Below are 18,805 nucleotides of genomic sequence, written 5' to 3'. Positions count from 1 at the left end.
TTTGCACCACTGCCAGATACAGAAATAATTTAAGTGTCCATATTCCTGCTTAATAGTCACCTAATGATGTAGGATTACACTAGTGCTTTTGGCTGTGGTTTTATTTAGGAACACAGATTTTTCTCATACTCAGTAGAACTCACTTTTTTTGGAAAATCACCTTTTTCCAGATAGAGTGCTCTGCTCTATTTATTTATGGAATTTGTTTTCCTTGTTACAAGAAGAATTTATCTTTTATTTGCTTGTATTAAAATATGTATTGTAACTTACTTCCAATTTAACAAATCATCAAAATAACTATGTACTCAGAATCTGTCCTGGTGATCATTACTTCTCACTTTGTGTCACCTACAAACATTATTGCAATTAATTTAGATTTTCTTTCAGATCACTAATTTTTTGAACTTTTTTAATAATCCAGGGACTGTCACTACCCTACCAGAAGCATACCCACTTAATGATGACTTTATCTTAATTAAATTTTGATTTGGAATCTTTTAGTTAGCCAGTTTAAATGCATTTAAAATATGCCATATTATTTTGCGTAGTTTTATTTTTTTCATTAAATATTTTTGTGGTGTCAGATTGGTGCCTTATGTGGGTTATTACAGCACTGGTACCTGTCACTAAGACTGGAAACTGCATAACAAATATTAATTTAATTTGAAAAGCTCTGTTTTCCATAAAATTATTCTCCTTTAAATTTTTATGAGCTGGGTTGATTGCTATTCTATAATGGAACAGGTGGTTGGTTGACAGATTATGATCATCTGACCTTTAAGCCCCTGTGATATAATGAATTTATAAATGTTTTAAATATTGACCCAATTTTAGCTTTCTTCTATTCTTCTGCAATTATACACTCTTCAGTTTTTGGAAAATTGAAAATCACTAACAAAAATCTATCTTTCAGTGAAAATCAGAGGTAGGATTTGGTCTTGTATGACCATTAGTCATGATCATAGCGAACGATATATGATTACGTAATAGCAATACTGTTTCATAAGACAGATTTATGCATACAGTTGAGATGAGTTTGTTTAAATGATCTTGATAATGACACTGTCCAGCTTTTGGTATTTGACTTGGCAATTTGAACATCTTTACATGTAGAGGGTTCCTTTGCATTTTTTAAATGTAGCTCTAATTTAAAAGGCTGTTACTAGGGAAAAAAAAAAAGATACATGTGTAATAACTTATGTCAAAGTATGTTTTAATAGGAGTATTTGGAGCTACATAATGAGCTATGCTATAAGCTCTGAAAATATAAATATCAAAATTATAACAAACTATTATGTGAGTAGAGTGCTTTGTAGGGCTCTGAACTGAATAATCTAATCGGTATTATCAGTTGAAATTTATCTGTCAACTGTATAAAATATGTGTATTAGTTATAGTTGAATGGAGAAAATGCCAATAGACAATATCTTGCTTGTTTTTTTATTATAAAAAGGCAAAAGCTGTCCTTGCAGCATATGTACATTTCTTGCCAAATAATGCTCAAGTAATCTAAACTCTGAAATAATTTATTTCATCATTTCTGTACAATGAGTTATATTGGGATAATTTTTTTAGAGGGGATAAGTATAGGTGCAGGGAAAGAAAAAAAATTAAATAAGCGAGTAGGATTTATGTCATAGAAAAATGGCTCTTGGGAATGAGTCAATGATTTAAAACGTAGATATCCATGTATTCTCAATCAGATTGGATCCAAGCTTTCTCAGTACACATGATTATTTTGATTAAAAGTTTTGATTCAATTCAATATGAAGAATCAATGAAATAATCTGAAACAGCACATACTTCACTAAAGCTGAATTATATAGTCTGAGATTGATTCATACACGCCTTTGATTAAATCAGTTATCATATGTCATGATAGAATACTTTTCCATTTTAGCACAGACTGGAGTAGTATAATATTCATGGGAACAGAAAAGATAAACTTTAAAAATGCAAGGAAGTATTCTTAAGTTTTAACTATATGCTTTAGTTTTTACCCTCTTAAAGTCAAACTGAAATGTATGACTTACTGTTGCCCTTTCCCCCAAGTCAATATTGTCACAAGTCTGCTAAGTTGAGTGTTAGAAAAAATAAATAACGTGTTGGGTATGGGCTTAACTGTTGAACATCAAAATTCACATTTATCTGAATTAGTGAAATCATAAAATGCCCAATCAGAAATTTACATGTAAGAGTAATCTCATATGAGATTCTGATATACAGAATAAAAAGAAAAATATTTTACCTTAAATGTTCAGTAGTTACTGTTGTAGGTGCTGAGAATCGACATTATATGCAGTATTGTTCAGCATGTTGCTAAAAAAGTCCTGCTCAACTATTAATTACTGTCAACAGATGAAGTAAAGATACATGTTCCATTATTATGGTGTCAGGCACTGAGAGGTACACATGAATGAAATGTCAAATTCAATATAGTATTAAACATATGATAGGTTACTATAGAAAAATATTGATAAATGTTTATCTTCTTTATGCACTTCAACAGAAAATGCAAGAAAATAATCATGAGAAGCATATGCTGCAAGAAAATTCACATAGGCCTGAAGATATGGATTAGAAAACATTGGTATTTGCAATTGAAAAATGATCAGCTAGAGAAAATAATTCAGCTGTAAAAATTTGCATCTCAAATCTCTTCATATAGTTTTCTCACAAAAACATTTGTCAAAGCAAAAGGATGTAAAAATTTCCATCTAGGAAGAATAGTGCTTCAGTAATAGAAAAAAAAAACATTAAAAATCTGTGTGCAGAATTCACAATATAAAAGTGTTCTGCTCTCAGTGTTAAAGACCTTTATGGTAAGGGAATTAAATGAGTGCCTGTGAAGTCAGTCTTGAATCATACCTCAGAACTGAACTTGATCACCCAGATTCTAGGGTACCTTTGAGAAATAACTTTTAAAAATTAAAAAAAAAAAAATCAAAGACATTTTATATGCTTGTTCAGATATCATATTTTCATATATATAGTACTATAGTATACATTGTTTTTTCTTGAGAAAATTAAAGGTTCTTTGAACACAGAATTAAAATACATTTATGGATCATTCCTTCAGCATCACACTTTCTTTAAGCCTTTCTATAAATGTCCAAGTGCTCCATATGTCTTTGTGCTTAATTTAAAATCTATAATCTTTTCAAGTCTTTAAGACCTGTACTTGAAATTTTACTGGTCAATATTAGCTTTAGAAAATACACTTTTTACAGCAGAAACACAACTGTGTCATAAACATAGCATTTAACATTAATCATAAAAACACAACTATGTTATAGGAAATCTACTGATACACTTAACTTTAATAACCCAGAGGATAAAATAATATGAACCGAGCATATTTTTCCCGACACAGTAATTCATTGCCATATGGTATGACTTATTGTGCCTAGTAGCAAACAGAGAGTGATTTGTAATGTTGATTTTTATTGTGATAACACCAGATATAAATCAGTATAATCCAACCCAGTTAATTATTACATTGACAAGTATTTGCAAAAGAAACCTCCTTTGCAGGGTAGTGTTAGAATTTGGAACGATCTTGAAAAATTGTAGAACTGTGAAAAAGAAAGGGTCAGTTCAGTGGAACCACTGCACGTAGGTGGGAATAATGAACTACACAAAGATAGGCAGCACCTTGCAAGGTGAAATAAAGGTTTTAGTTGATCAAAAACAAAGTCATATTTTTGTGTCTGGTGGACATGGACATGGTGACTAGTTTGTTTACACATAGATGCCAAACAAAGATGGTTTAATATGGAAGCACATGTGCTACTTCCTCCCTAAGTATTTTTTCAGAGTTGACCCCAGTCATTCACAAAGGTAGTACAGCTGAGGTAACCAAGGCTAGTCTGAATGGGTCGGTGGCCAGAAGCCAGGAGCTTGACTCCAGTGGGCCAACAAGGTCAAGTTTAAGGACGAGTTAAGCCCAGATGGAGGTGCTTGTGTGCATAAGGAAGTCAGAGTGGATCAAAAGCTTGTGTTACACCTTGCACTGATGAAGGTGGAGGTTGAACATGAGTCCTTCATTGAACAGAAGAAAGGCCTTACTTGAACATAAGACATTAGAACTTGCACGCTATTTAATATCTGTACACTATTTCCTAGTGTCACATATTTGACTTAATATTTTTGCAGGATTATTCTTATTCTCTTCTATTTATTTTTAATTATTTTGCCCATGTTATTTTTCTTTATTACTGGAAAGCTAAAGGTATCTGAAGATAACATCTACTCAGTGTTCTCGCTCTTAGATCCACGCCTCCAGCACTACGTTTGGTTTGACAGGACCGAGTAGAACATTCTTAGCATTTAGGATTTTTTTCTTTTTCAGTATTGCATCTTTGAGACTAGTCAGGCACCAACAGGGGCCTCATTACCTGTTGATAGAAAGAACATCTCTATGAACAGTTTAATGGCAATCAACAAGAAGAGGCAAGTAGTTTGATCTCTGATTGAAGAATATATTTTTATTCAAAATAATAATTAAGCACATACTGAAGTTGCAATGATATGGAGTCACTATATGTTTAGTGAAAAGTGTATGGATAAATTAATTCTACAGTTGAGGCTTTAGAGTAATATATGATAATGGGATTTGTTTTGAGGGTTAAATGCTGAAACAAGGGACTTACTGAGGTAACTAAAGAATTCTTTGAGTAGAAGGATGCACAAGCTTAATTTTTAGTTGTTTGCTTAAGTGAACAGGCATCTACTTAAAATCAGATCTGAGAAATGTTTTTAAGAAGATATTGGAAATATTTGTATGCTTTAAAATTATTTATAAATGATTCCGCAGGAAAAGAAAAATTGGAATGAAATATTTGTATGTTTCACTTGAAAATTATGTTTTGTTGTGGCATTTGCTTTAATTTTCTTTTTATAGGATTTAAGAGCTTGATGAATTCAAAACACATTTTTAGAGAGAAAACCAAAGTATTCACATTTTAGGCTGATATAAAAAATTTTTTCATTTATTTGATTTGGCTAAAAAAACAGAAAGAGTGAACTAGCTGCCCAATTCCAGACTTGCACAGTCACTTACTTACTTACTTTCCTGAAATGAGGCTTTATATATGTGTATATTTATATACGTGTGTGTGTGTGTGAATGACACCTGAGGGCTGTGCTGCCATTCAGAGGGACCTGGACAGGCTGGAGTGATGGGTAGAGGGAATCTCCTGAAGTTCAATAAAGGGAAGTGCAGGGTCCTGCACCTAGGGAGGAATAACCCCATGCATCAGTACAGGTTGGGGACTGACCTGCTGGAAAGCAGCTCTGCGGAGAAGGACCTGGGAGTCTTGGTGGAGAAGAAGTTAACCATGAGGCAGCAATGTGCCCTTGTGGCCAAGGCAAATGGTATCCTGGGTTGCATTAGGAAGAGCATTGCCAGCAGGTCAAGGGAAGTGATCTTCCCCCTCTACTCAGCCCTGGGGGGGCCACACCTGGAGTACTGTGTCCAGTGCTAGGCTCCCCAGTACAAGAGAGACATGGAGTTACTGGAGTGAGTCCAGCAAAGGCTTACTAAATCCCCTGATGAGGGGACTGGAGCATCTCTCATATACTGGGACTGTTCAGCCTGGGAAAGAGAAGGCTGAGGGGGGATCTTATCAATGTGTATAAATATCTGAAGGAAGAGTGTCAAGAGGATGGGGCCAGACTGTTTTCAGTGGTGCCCAGTGACAGGATGAAAGACAACTGAAACACAGGCAGTTCCATCTGAATAGGAGGAAACCTTTTTTACTGTGAGGGTGACAAGAGCACTGGCACAGGTTGCTCAGAGAGGTTGTGGAGTTTCTATCCTTGGAGACATACAAAAGCCATCTGGACAGGATCCTGGGCAATGTGCTCCAGGTGATCTTGCGTGAGCAGGATGATCTCCAGAGGTCCCTTCCAACCTGAACCATTCTGTGATTCTGTAAAGATGTTTCTGGATATTGTACTTTAGTTCTGTATGTATTTCATGATCAATATTCACTTTGGAAGGTGCATTTTGCAGTTTATGAAACAAAAGATCGATATTAAATCTGAAAACCATAATCTGTAATTTCAGTGAACTTGTAGTATTACAGTTATCATTCACATACTTTAATCTTAATAGAGAAAGGTATCAAAATGCAGTATACTGTTTTAATTATCATCTCTTCCATGTAACATTTCAGTGAATATACTACTGCCTTAGGATACCACTGATATGAACAATTCCTATTCTTTCTTCTACCTACCTCTGGTTGAACGTAGTTCCTTCATGAATTTCAGAAATCTAATTAAATGGAAGATACTATTTGAATTTATTACCATTACAGTCCAGGTAGAAGAAAAAAATTATAATTATTCCATGCAGGCAAATTAGAGACCTAGACCATACGTGTTCACTCAGATCATTTGTTCAGGAGAGAACCACCTGAAATCTTTCTGAAGATGGATGGTGTTTTGGACTTTGGGTTTGGAGCTTGCTTTTACCATGGTGCTTTAGTGTGGAAGCTGAAGAAGCAAGCAGCTGGACAGAAAGCATCCTCTGGTCTGTAATACAGACTCACAGTGCACTGAAAGATACCGATTAAATTCAGAAGAAAATTCATGCAGATATTTTGGGGCAGAAGCACAACCAAGAATCATACAGTATATTTGATGGAAAGAGCAAATGTAGTGATCCTTCTGCTGGGAGATAGTGTCATATGGAATAATATGAGAAATTTAATAACATCCTTTGGCAATTTCAGAAGAGTTCTATTTTTGATCTTTTCACTGTTCTTATCTTCTTTGTACTGATTTATGAATTAAAGACTTTTTAGGCTATTTTAGGAAATATATCTCTTCTTTCCTTATAACTCATTTAATGTATATACTTCTGCTATTTCTGGCATCACCTCAGTTTGTCAAGTAAGTATTCCAATTTTCATATCTACAGCTGTTACAACGTTTTTTGCATTCTATAATGGTATGTAATGGAAACTGAGTTACCTATTTTGGAAGAAAAGATTGAAGATACCAGATTTGCGTTTAATTTATTTCTATATAAAATGTTACATATTCATAACTTGTCTGACTTTATATTATGCTATTCAGCTCAGTAGGCTTTTTACCTGTGATATTAATCATATGTGTATTAGAGCTAACCTTACACCTTAGAATATTGCAATTATGTGAGCAGATTCATCTTCCTTTACATTTTACTGCATTCCTCAATTTATTCACCAAGTGATTAATTAATTTTAAAATGTGTGCAACTATTTTCAACTGAAAAATACTGTACTCATTCTTAAAATATTATCAGGTTTATATTGAGTAACATGTAAAGACTTTCTGATACTATTAACCGTATCCTAGAAATGCTGCATTTTTATCAATTTAACTAAGTTTGCACTGACTTTTAATGGGGTCCTAATTATTCTTGCCTGGTAGAACTTTTTTATATTGTTTAACAATAAACATAGCTTGCTCACAACTGTAACTGTTGCTTTTGCTACTTACTTATTGCTACTTACTTCTGTCCTTATACAATAGATGAGTATTTTTACTTTTATTTTCAAAAGTAATGAACTTATTGGCTATAGTTAGGAATGTATCTCAAATAATAAATAACAGTAGTAATGTAGCATTTTCAAATTTTCTAAAGATATATTAAAAAAAAAGATGCTGTGTTTCTCATTACACCATCTTAGGTGCCATGTGTTTCCTTGAAAAAGTGAAGTTTTAAGTACTTCCATGACTAAAGTTCCAATTTTATGTGTCTTAACTTCTAGTATAGGTATTTTTCTATAAAGACAAAGTCAGATGAGGAAGAACTGATTTACTAAGTGTGCATAAAACTGAAAATGTTTTCCTCTAGTACAAATTTATTCACATAATCACACATTCACAAGTTATACCACTCAACACTATTGGGTGAGGCACATGAATTACAATGAGATGAGAATTTACTGTTCATCAGCTGACCCATGATAACATTCATACGGGCTCTCTTTGCTGGCAACAAATACAAGATAATCTGTGTTACGTTAAACCCCTTCCCTTAACTAAAAAGGTAACTTCATGTGTCTCAGTTTTTCTTAATTGACTTCACACTGAATATTATTTGCTTGGAAATCACTGAAAGAATCACATTTTTAGCAGTTTGGCTTAAGATTATGATAACGAGACATACAAATACCTGGACTTCTGCAGGAAATTCAAGTTATTTGCATTTTTCTCCTAATTTCCTAAAGTAGGTCGAAAGTTAGTCTATTTTATCACAGTGTGTGTTGACACTTCACACAGATCATCTGATAAACTGTCAATGCAGCTGATGTCACAAACCTGCTTGCAATGAGAAAATCATACAAAAGCCTTCAATAATTTTTCTTTTAGTCAGTGCTAAAAGATAGACGGGCAGAAATTTAACTGAACTGTAAAGCTTTTCCTGTTATATCTTTTGATATACAAAGCACATTTAATGAAAAAAAAAGGAGTCATCCCCAGGACTTTTCCACATGTCTTCTATGTTTTGAAATGCATAGAGCTTATTGCCCCCACCAGATCAGAAAAAAAATGGCAAATTCTGGCAGTAATATAGGCTCTCAGAGTTATTAGGCAATTAGTATCAAAATGGTATTTTTTGAAATTGGCAAGAGACGCAGAGGACAGTTATAATATCATCTGCCTTCTAAAAGTCACAGCAGGGCAGGAAAAGGTTTGGGTTTTTAATTTTTTTAAAAGTTAAGGAAAGAATTTTCTCCTGTTTATGCTTTTCCTTGATGCCAGTTGCTATGCTTTTGCGGTTGCTAATTGCACTTACCCATTTGCCTCCGTTTATTTTTTGGCTTATATAAAATGTAAAACAGTATTTGTTTATAAGAAAACAACATTTGTTCCATTGATATAGTCTGCAGTGAAAAATATTATGAATTTGTTGTTGCAGTAGTTTTCCTTTCAAGTTGGACTCAGTGCCAGCCATATAGGGGAAAGCACTTTTATTGGTAGAATGTTCTAATAAACAATTTATTCTGAAAACCTGCTTTTTTGCTTGTAATATCTGAAGGGAAATAGTGAAGAAGCAAAGCCAGTGTCAAAAGCAAAGCCATCTGCAAAACAGATTCATCCCTGTTACGTTTGCCTGTGTGACGTTTTCTGATTCTTTTAGAATTAAAACAACTTTTCATTTGAAAAAAGAAATTTCTAGCAATTCACAGCAATAAAGCAGGCTTTGAAATCATGAGCTAACTGTAAAATCTCCCCTTAAGCTGCCTATTTCTGTAAAAGATCTCATAAAATAGTTTAGATGGTCTTAAGTATCAGAACTGACTACAAGCTTGCTGATCATTCCAGGGAATGGAGTGGAGAATGGGATGAGAGAACAGCCTGTGAGGGATTCTCACACTGAAAATGAGTAGAAAAAGAGATGGAAAATCACAGAGATAAACAGAGCTAGAAATGAATAAAGCAGAATAGGGAAGAAAAATGGTAATAATACTGGAACAGAGAAAATCATTTTTGTTACAGGACCATAGTAAATACGACACTAACAATCTGAAGTATATATGGTTAGAAGTGTCCACCATTTCTTCACACCCCCACCCCCAGTGGAACCTGACTCAGTTACATTTTTCTGGATGAGATATCCATGTTTGATTTGGGAGGATTATTATTCTTAATTGCTGTCTAAGTCTTCTTCAAAAACTGCTATGAAAATCTGTCTGCTCTCAATGTGAGATTCTCTTTGCTCCTCATGAGGTCTGTTTTTTTTTTTTTTTTTTTTTTTTTTTTTTGGGATTATAGTTCCCATCTCACTGTAGCTCCCATTGCATTCTAGGAACCGGGAATTAGAAAAACAGTGCTTAGGTTTCTCACAGCAAAAAAGATCCAGAAAATGATATGGGTAGCATAAAGTATGAAGAATAATTCTGAGAAGAATCAACGTCTGGAAATCAAACTATAGTTTATACTAAATCCTGTTTTCATCCAGGATATCTTTATTTACAACAAATACTTCCTTAATATGTTAATGCCATGTTAAATTAGTTGTGTTTGAACAAATATGCTCATTATTAGAATACTACATATATTCCTGTATGCACCTTTGCAAATGTTCCTTTGATAGTAACAGCAGTACTCAAGGACTCAACAGTGTATTTTGTAAGCCAGAAATACGTGTAATTCTTCTGAGGTAAATATCTCTCTTAGAGCAACAGCTGTTTCCTTTTCAGTAAAAAATATCAACTTATTTAGCAGTAGTTTACAAGAAATGGAGAAAATCACAATATTGGTATTCTCAGTGAAATAAAGGCAGAAATTAAGGTCACTAGCTAGCATGGAATTTGGGTAGAATATTGAGACAAATATTTCTATCAGTGTAAAAAGAGATAAATCATCTCAAATTCCACATAATCTATTGGGAGCAAATAAACTCCAGTGTTCAATAGTCTTATCTCAAATAGCATAGTTTCTTCTGGAAGTGTACTTTCTCTTACCCTCATGGTAAGGCATTAGTTTAACAATGAATTCATGGCTTGAGCAAAACTTACTGACTCAAAAAGCATCATCTTTTGCAGCAGCAGTTATTTTATGGGATTCTCATCCAAGTATTCAGCCAGCCTAATCCTGCTTAGCTTTTGGAATCTGATGCAATTACGGGCTATTGTGATAAGGCAAAAGGCTTACTACCCAGATTTATTTTATAGTAATGTGAAGTCAGAACTTGCTGTGTTTAGATATAGTATTCTCCCCTTTTTCTTGGCAACATTATGTCAAGTAAGTCTTTCTCATGCTTTTACAGATTCCTATATTTGCCCTCTAGTTGCCTTTGTATGTTTACCTTCTGTTTGTGTAGCTTCTTAGCTCTGCAGTAATCTTGAGAGAGTAAATAAATAAGAGCTATACAACTCTATTTTGAATTATGTGCCAGCGGAGAGGAGGAGGGAAACAGAAAGTAAAATCAAGCAATCCATAGTTAGACTACAAAGCCTACATCTGTGCTCTTGGCTTTCTGATCACCACGGAGTGACACTAAATCACACTTAATTAATTGCATTAATTTCTTCAAATGATTTAACATTTTTGGTATGCTCCCACAGATTCTTCTGTCGTAATAATTGCACATGTTTAATTACTAACAAAATAATACCTTTCACTTGCAAACAAAGAAGTGCCAATTTTTTTGGTATAAATCATGGTTTCCTAAAATTTCCCAGATTACTACTGCTAAAAGCAGCAACATTAGTAGTTGAATGTTGACCCATGCACATATATTTAGTTTCTAGACAACTATGATCCCACTCCCATGACCTGACTTTACCAACTTTCCTAGTGTTACAAGAAAAACACCGCCTTCTATTATGTGCAGACCCTGCCTGCCCAATGAGTAGAACAGAAAAAGACTCACTTTATTAGTATTTCTTTTATTGAAGAAAATCTGAAGTTTACAATTGCTAGCACGTATCTATGACAAAGGTGTTGTAGACAATTCCTGGTGTCAGTTGCATGCATGTGACTGTGACCTATGCCAAATTGCGAGGAGGACTCCATCTAAGAGTGATCAGCTCTTGCACAGATACTTGGATGGTGGGTAGGTGTCATTATGTTATCTGCACACTGTTATAGTTCATGCTGTTTTTTACATAGTCCAAGTTCAAAATACTTCTGGTCTTCCAGGCCAAAACAGTTTTATCTGGAATTAACTTTGTAGAAGCAAGAGCATATGCAGCTATAAGAGTACCAGCTAAAATATTGTTTGGCAAGATGGCATTAGCTTTTTAACAGTTCGTCAACCTACTCACATAAAGTAACTAATCACTAATCTGCTGTGAGTCAGCAGGAGATTCATTCTGCCACTAAGGCATTCAGGGATGTTGAGGAGGGTAGTGGCATTTTCTGTATCACTGCTGAATATCCCACTCCTTCATTCACGTAGGACCTATTATCGTCTCTCCAAAGGTGTCTCCAAAGGTCTCCGTGCTACATCCTGACTTGACCTGCTCCTGTGTCCAGTACTTGTCTCACCTCACTTCTCCTGTGCATGTCTCACATTGAGTTGATTTCTGCAGTGTGTCAGACTTCAGGCTTGTGTACATGTAGGGTCTACGAGTGAATTCCTAAGTGGGTGTGTAGGCAGACACAGTACTTCAATAACATGAAGCCATCTTTTTCTGCCTGCTCCACAGGCACTGAGAGAAGTGAGGAAACAAGTCCTAAAATTTCCCATGTACTACCAGTAGTTTACTTACTACAGTGTGGGCAACCTCGTGCTTTAGAATAATGACATGGTGTTTTGAAACACATTTTGTTATTGAGTGAGTTAAAAGCTTTTCTTTATATGATAAACTGGACACATATGAAAAGGAGGAAGACTAAGCTGAGGGAACCTCATATTCAAGAATAGAAATTTGGACCTTTTTTTTGCTTTAAACAAAGAAATGCAATTTAACATAGTACTGTAAAGAATGTGTGCACTTAAAAAGCTTTTCCAACAAGGTATTTTTCAATGTCTGAAGTAAGAGAGTTCCACTTTCAAATATTGATTAGAAATGTCAAATTGTTTGTCCTTAAAATATAGTAATAAAACAAATGGCACCAAGTGTCTCTTTACAGTCATGATGGACACTTCGACTAGTTCATGGGAGAGGAGGGAAAAACACATCTGTACAGCTTTAAGGAGTCTCTTGTACTCTGGTTACCAGTTTCTCCAGTCTTTGTTTTATTTCATCTGGTTTCTTAATTAATGATTTTCATTTTCCTCATGCAGTGAATACTTATGTCTATATTTAAAGTTAAGCCTATGAGTTGAGAGGTCCGTAAAGTCAATGAAGCTAATCATATACTTAAAACTGATCATGTTTTTGTGCAAAACTAATACAGTGTCAGAGAACTTACTGCTTTGTATATTTCCTATGTAATTCAGGAATTTAACAATTTTTGAAAAATTAAATGGAAATATTTATTTTGATAAATGTAGGAAAATATGCACAATAAACTATTTGAAGAATCGAATCTGTATTAGGAACTATGATTTGTGCATGAATTAACATGTGGTAAGTCAGGATTTCCCTAGCATCTGTTCTGTAAAATTTACAGCTTCACAACCTTACAAAGTTTAGAAAATTTAATACAGCTCTCCTCCAGCCCTAATGAATATGAAACACAAACAAGGTAAAGCTAGAAAAAATTACTTCTACTTCCTTTTTCTTCTCATCAAGTGCAAAATAATTTCACATAGTCCATGACTCTTTCTGAATTTTTAAGTGACTTCAATGATGGGCAACTTGCTTTCAGGAAAGTGTCTCAAGTCTGATACATTCTTAAAAGTAAGAAATTTTTATTTGATTAATTTCATATCATTTCATCTACTTCATTCCCTTTGGACTTCCCAGATGCTTTCTTCCTACTGCAGTATCATTTGTGAATTTTATCAGTGTACTTTTAAAGCTATTTTTTTAAAAAAAGGATAATTAAGATGAAGACTAAAAGTGTTTTAACACTAATTGCTGCAGCATACATTTAATGTTCTTTTAAAGCCTGGTACATTTCTGCTTGTAACTACTTTGTGCTTATTTTCTTTTGAAAGTTTTTTTTTTTTTTTTTTTTTTTTTGGCCATGTTCAGTTCAAGATCACTGAAATTATTGGTATTGGTACCAAAATTACATATTATTTCAAGTGAAACTTGACTCCACATAAATTGGAACATTTTACTTGAAGTTAGAAATGTTTTTGTTGTGTAGAGAGCATATAATTCCAGTGAAAACACCAGTGAAGTTTTAAATGATATATCCACTTGTCTTCAATATTTGAAATATGTCCTAGAGAAACAGAACTGTCTTTTTCTCTCTTTTTCTCTCTTATTTTAGTAGCAACTAGGTTAATTCCCTGAACCACAGCTTCTTGTCAATTTTTTTTTGTAGATTTATACATTTTTGCGAGAAACTGAGTAATTCCCTTAGAGCTGGCATTCACCTAGGTCGCAAAATTATTTGTTTTAAAGGGGTAGTATCTGTTTAGTCTTTCAGATAACATCAATTTGTAATACACTTGTAACCTATAATATGACTTCTGCATCTTTTCGCACGTCTTTGCAATTTGATTTGGGCAAAATACTTTTGTTAGAAGCCATCTTTGATTTTAAATTATAGACCATTGGCTGAAATCAAAATAAGAGACTTTCAAAGATGGTTTGCCAGACTACCATCACTGGCCATGATGACAGCTAGTGGCATTACAGCAACCATGGAGGTTTCTACATTATTGTTTTGGTTTGGAGCAATATTGCATTTTTGGAGCAAATCTCCTGATTGTCCTTATTTTCAATGTTTTGTTTCAGATCACAGAACATTTGGTATCAATCCTGTAACCCACCTTCTCTCAGTTACTTTGTCTGGGCACACACAACTGTGCAGAGACTTTGCAAGAATATAAATGCTTTGTGCTCTTAAGCTGTAATATATATTGGCTAATACACACGATACATTGGTATTGCAGTACTCATTACCCCTGGGGGACACCTAGTGAGTCTTTGCTGGCCTGGAAGTCATCAGCCAGGTGGGGAAGGTTCAGCCTCCATTGTTCCCTGGAAGAGATTTGATCTTCAGTGTTGCTGAATTACCATCTTCCAGTTCCCTGCTTTCCTCTCTTGAGATTTTCTACCTTTTCATGTCAGTGTTTTTCCTCTTCCATCTTCAGCTGCAAACTAGCCCCGTCAGAACAATCTTACCTGTGTCTGTAATTTTGACTTTCTTATCTGCATGATGCTTATCTGCATATTTTATTATAGCTCTTTCTCAAAATGTAGCAGTTTTCACAGAAGTCTGAGTGAAGATTATACGGCTGTGCTGCACCAGAATTAGGTAGTGGGTCATGGCTAGGTCAACAACTAGGAGGACGGTTACAACTACCAGCCTCTGGCTCTTCATGATTCACTCTTCCACCAGCAACTCATCTTCCACCCAAACCTCTCCTGGCTCAGTAGGCTTTCCCTTCTTGCTGGCCGTTCTGTTGTTTTCAGAACTTTTTTTCAAACTCCTTGTGCCCCCACCTCTCTTTTATTGTGCTTCTTTTGTCAAGTGTCACCATTTCCAGTTAAAATCTTTCCAATGGTGACATCAGCTGCTTTGGTCTCCCAGACAAGCCAAGAAGAGAGGCCCTCAAGGAAACAACACTGCCTGCTGCATGACATCCTCATCATATTGGAGGCCTGTAGGTTAGTTGAGTGGCAGCCATTGAAGTATGTGTGATTACAGCTGCTTTGCTGCAGTGATTTGGAGCGTGGGTCCTGCCATCACCCCCACACAGACCAAATAATATCCAGGAGGGCCAGGACTGCTTCATTAAGGGTGCCCTCCTGGAGAAGGTTGAAATCTTACTCTGTTGGTATTTCACCTTTGTTCAACTGAAGTTGAAGTTCTGCTTCACTGTAAGGAGGTTCAAATAGCAGGTACCATTGTATCACTTGTAAGTAAGGCCTACTTCTGCCGATGTGGCCCATTATAGCTACTGCTGGCATCAGGAGTATGTCACTGTGTGGCACAAACAACAGGATGCTGGTGCGTCTCTGGATGGGCTGCTTAGGGGCCAACATCCCAGAAAGTGAAGGTTTGTGCAATAGCTTTCCTTAGGCAGCTTTGCCTCACCTGGGCTGTGGGACCATTCAGTCTGGGAGACCAGACTAACTAGTCTGAAACAAAACTTCTGAAACCCATATAGCATAGGTATAAGGAGTGTCAACAACAGCTGCTTGAGCTGCTGACCCATTTCTGTTGTGCTTCATTATTGCTCATACAAACACATACAGTATTTCTCTGTTCACTGCTCAATCTCATACAGTGGGCACGGCATGCCTCCTGCACCCTTTGACTTTATCCTCTCCTACCTCAGCTAGAATTTCAATCCTAGTCACTATCCTGTCCTACACAATCGTATATGTGACTGTTCATATACTTAAGTTAACCACATCAATCTTGGTAGGATCAGAGCCTTGCTTTTAATTAAGTACTAAATTCCAAGAGGTAAATGTCCTCAAATTCCACTAAAAATTACGAAATTTAAAAATCAGTGAGTACACCTCTGGAAATGTCATTGTTTGTACCTATACAGAATTATTTTTCCTTACAGTTTCATTACAGTGTTCCCATTAATTCTGCAAGGCAGGACACATGCAAATCACACACGGAAATAATGTATTATGTTACTCTCAGGAACAAAGCTAACTCAAACTTCATATTAAAGAGTGGTATTATATTCTAGGCACAACCTCTTTAATTATAGCAGTCCCTGTAAATTTGTTTGGGGGGAAAGGAGCTGCTAAGCAGTTTTCAAAATTCCTATTTTCCTTTTGTAGAAGACTAATGAAAAGTGTGAAATACGCTTTCCACATAATTTAATGAAATCCTTCATTAGTGAGAAATTACACTTGTGCTCCATATTAAATAAGTTCTTTGTGCATGGAAAGTAACTCTTAATTTGCTTAAAATTGGAAGGAATCTATTAGCTTTACAGGATGGTAACTGATTGCTGTGCCACTGGTATTTTTCACAAGCAAAGCAGTTTCAGATGACTGTTATAAACAGTACGCTAAACCAAATGCTGAAAGGCAATATAGCGTTATTTTTCACTACCTTTTTCAATTAAAATGTACTCTCTTTGTAATCCCACAGCTGACCAAACAGGAATGTTATTCATAGGAGATGCAATAATACAGGTCAGTAAAGATTTGCTTGTTCTGCAGACACATTTGTTTCATACTTGGCTTTATGTCTATTTCTTTAGCCAGCTTACACATTGCAAATCGTTTTCTCTCTATCATATCTGCTTTTAGGTTAATGGTATTAATGTAGAAAGTGCTACCCATGAAGAAGTGGTAAGTCTTTCTACTTTGATTTTTTGATAACATGCAGAATATTGTGTCCATACTGTTTTTTCTCTAGCTTTGTACCATAGCAGTTTATTTTTTCACTGTAAAGACACAGTGCTTTAGCCAGGTCTGTCAGGCATGTGAACATTAAGAGTTTTATTTTGCCTGTTCACATTATTTATAGTTTCTTTATAGGTACCTTTTTGTGACTGTTCTTCACATTAGGATACATGCACTTGTGGCACAAACGTACTGTTCCAGAGTCCAGTCTCCATTATCATTTACTGTAGTTTTTACATTCCTTAGAAAAAATAAATTTTTAAAAGCAGAAAATAAGGCAAAAATGCCAAATCTTGGTAGGTTACGTCCATTCTCTTCAGTGGAGCCCAACTGCTCTTCCCAGAATACGAACTTTATCAGTTTCACCAATGAACATATGATGAATTTTTTCTTTCTGTGAACTGTACACTGGGCTACTTGCCATAAAAATTGAATAGAATGCAAATAAAAAATTAAAAGAGCTTCACTATTTAAGAATTAATGTTAAACATATAAAAAACATACATCACCTTCTTAGGTATGCTACCACAGGTACTCAACAGTCCTGTGGGTATGCACAATTACAGTTTCTCAGGGAAGGCAAATACATTGAATAGTCTTTTATATATATATATATGTATTTATATATGTATGTATGTATATGTACGTGTGTGTGTATTTGTAACTTTATTTATTTATGCACAGAGGTATGATCTTTATGGAGTATGACTTCGTTATAGTCCCTGATCCACTGGTATTGTAGGTGGTCCTAAAGGGTTTAGGTACTTTGATAATACTCTTAAACAGTACAAAAATTCTCAGCTTTTTAGCATTGCAGGAACAAGGATTGAATTACTGTAGTAAAGAATCTATTTTAATTGATTGTAAGAGCAACATTGAAAAATTAGATTATGTGAGGTGAGTGTCATGTTCCTGCTCAGGTATTTAAAGTCTTTGATACCCTTTGCCTTCAGTACGATTAAAAAGGACTCAAGTTTTGCAGGTTATATGTGTGTGTGTATATATATACACACACATATATATATGTATGTGTATGTGCACATGTGCACACATGTATATATATATGTGTATAATATTATATATAATTTATATGTGTATTGTGACCACAAGGTGGACAAGAGAGGGTCAGATACCAGTAGAGAGAGACACTCAAGGTTCATAAGGGGTTAAGCAGGATAAGTTTAACAAAGGACTTACTCTACAGACTGCATGGGGAGCCCCAGGAAGCACAAGGAGGGGTTGCCAATGGGAGGCTGCTGGAGGCACGGGTAGGACACACAGGTCAGACGCCCAGGTGGGAGTCAACTTGTTGTTCCTAAGGACCCCTTAAATCTACTACAACTGTTTCCTCATCTCAGCTGTGCTAACCTGAGTAGCTACTGTCTGGAAAGCAGCTAGACGTTGTTGACAAAATGGAATATGCATGCCTGACCTTGATGGGAATTTGGTCAGTGCATAGTTTCACACAGTGGGCCTGCTACTATGTACGCTGCCAGTCACTGATTCCTCACCAGATCTTCAGCAGGTGTTCTCACTACATGTATATACACCTACATTCATGCGTATATATATATATAGTTATGTAGTTATTGTTGCTGTGGGCTGTATTGCTTAGCACAGTGTACCTGTTTTGTGTTAGGAGTTCTCAAGTGTTACAGAAATATCACTAGTACATAAAAATAAGATTTATCATTATATTTAGACTGTGTCTAAATGCTGGGGCAATAATGGGAGGAACAGAGAAAGCAGTGGTGATAACCCCATTCAAATTTCAGCTTATCCTGTATGTCATTTTAAGACAGTATTCATCAGATTTGGGGGAAGTTTAAAAGAAAGAAACTTTCTTTGAAAGAAAGAAGCTTCCCCCAAATCTGATGAATAGTGTCTTAAAATGTAAGAAATGTAGTTAAACA

At 35.3% G+C, this 18,805-nt stretch overlaps 1 protein-coding gene across 1 annotated transcript in view; it reads left to right on the top strand.

The window, feature by feature from the left end:
• Positions 1–18,805, top strand: part of LOC135330346 (gamma-2-syntrophin-like) — a 185,073-nt gene that overhangs the window by 81,138 nt on the left and 85,130 nt on the right. The window contains exon 3 of the mRNA XM_064523522.1: positions 16,797–16,838. Coding sequence (XP_064379592.1) covers positions 16,797–16,838 — 42 coding nt within the window. The remainder of the gene's footprint in view (positions 1–16,796; positions 16,839–18,805) is intronic.

This window comes from Dromaius novaehollandiae, chromosome 19, assembly GCF_036370855.1.
Source record: "Dromaius novaehollandiae isolate bDroNov1 chromosome 19, bDroNov1.hap1, whole genome shotgun sequence".
NCBI lineage: Eukaryota > Metazoa > Chordata > Aves > Casuariiformes > Dromaiidae > Dromaius > Dromaius novaehollandiae.
Note: the sequence above shows the minus strand (reverse complement) of the source record. Positions and strands in the feature narration are given on the sequence as shown.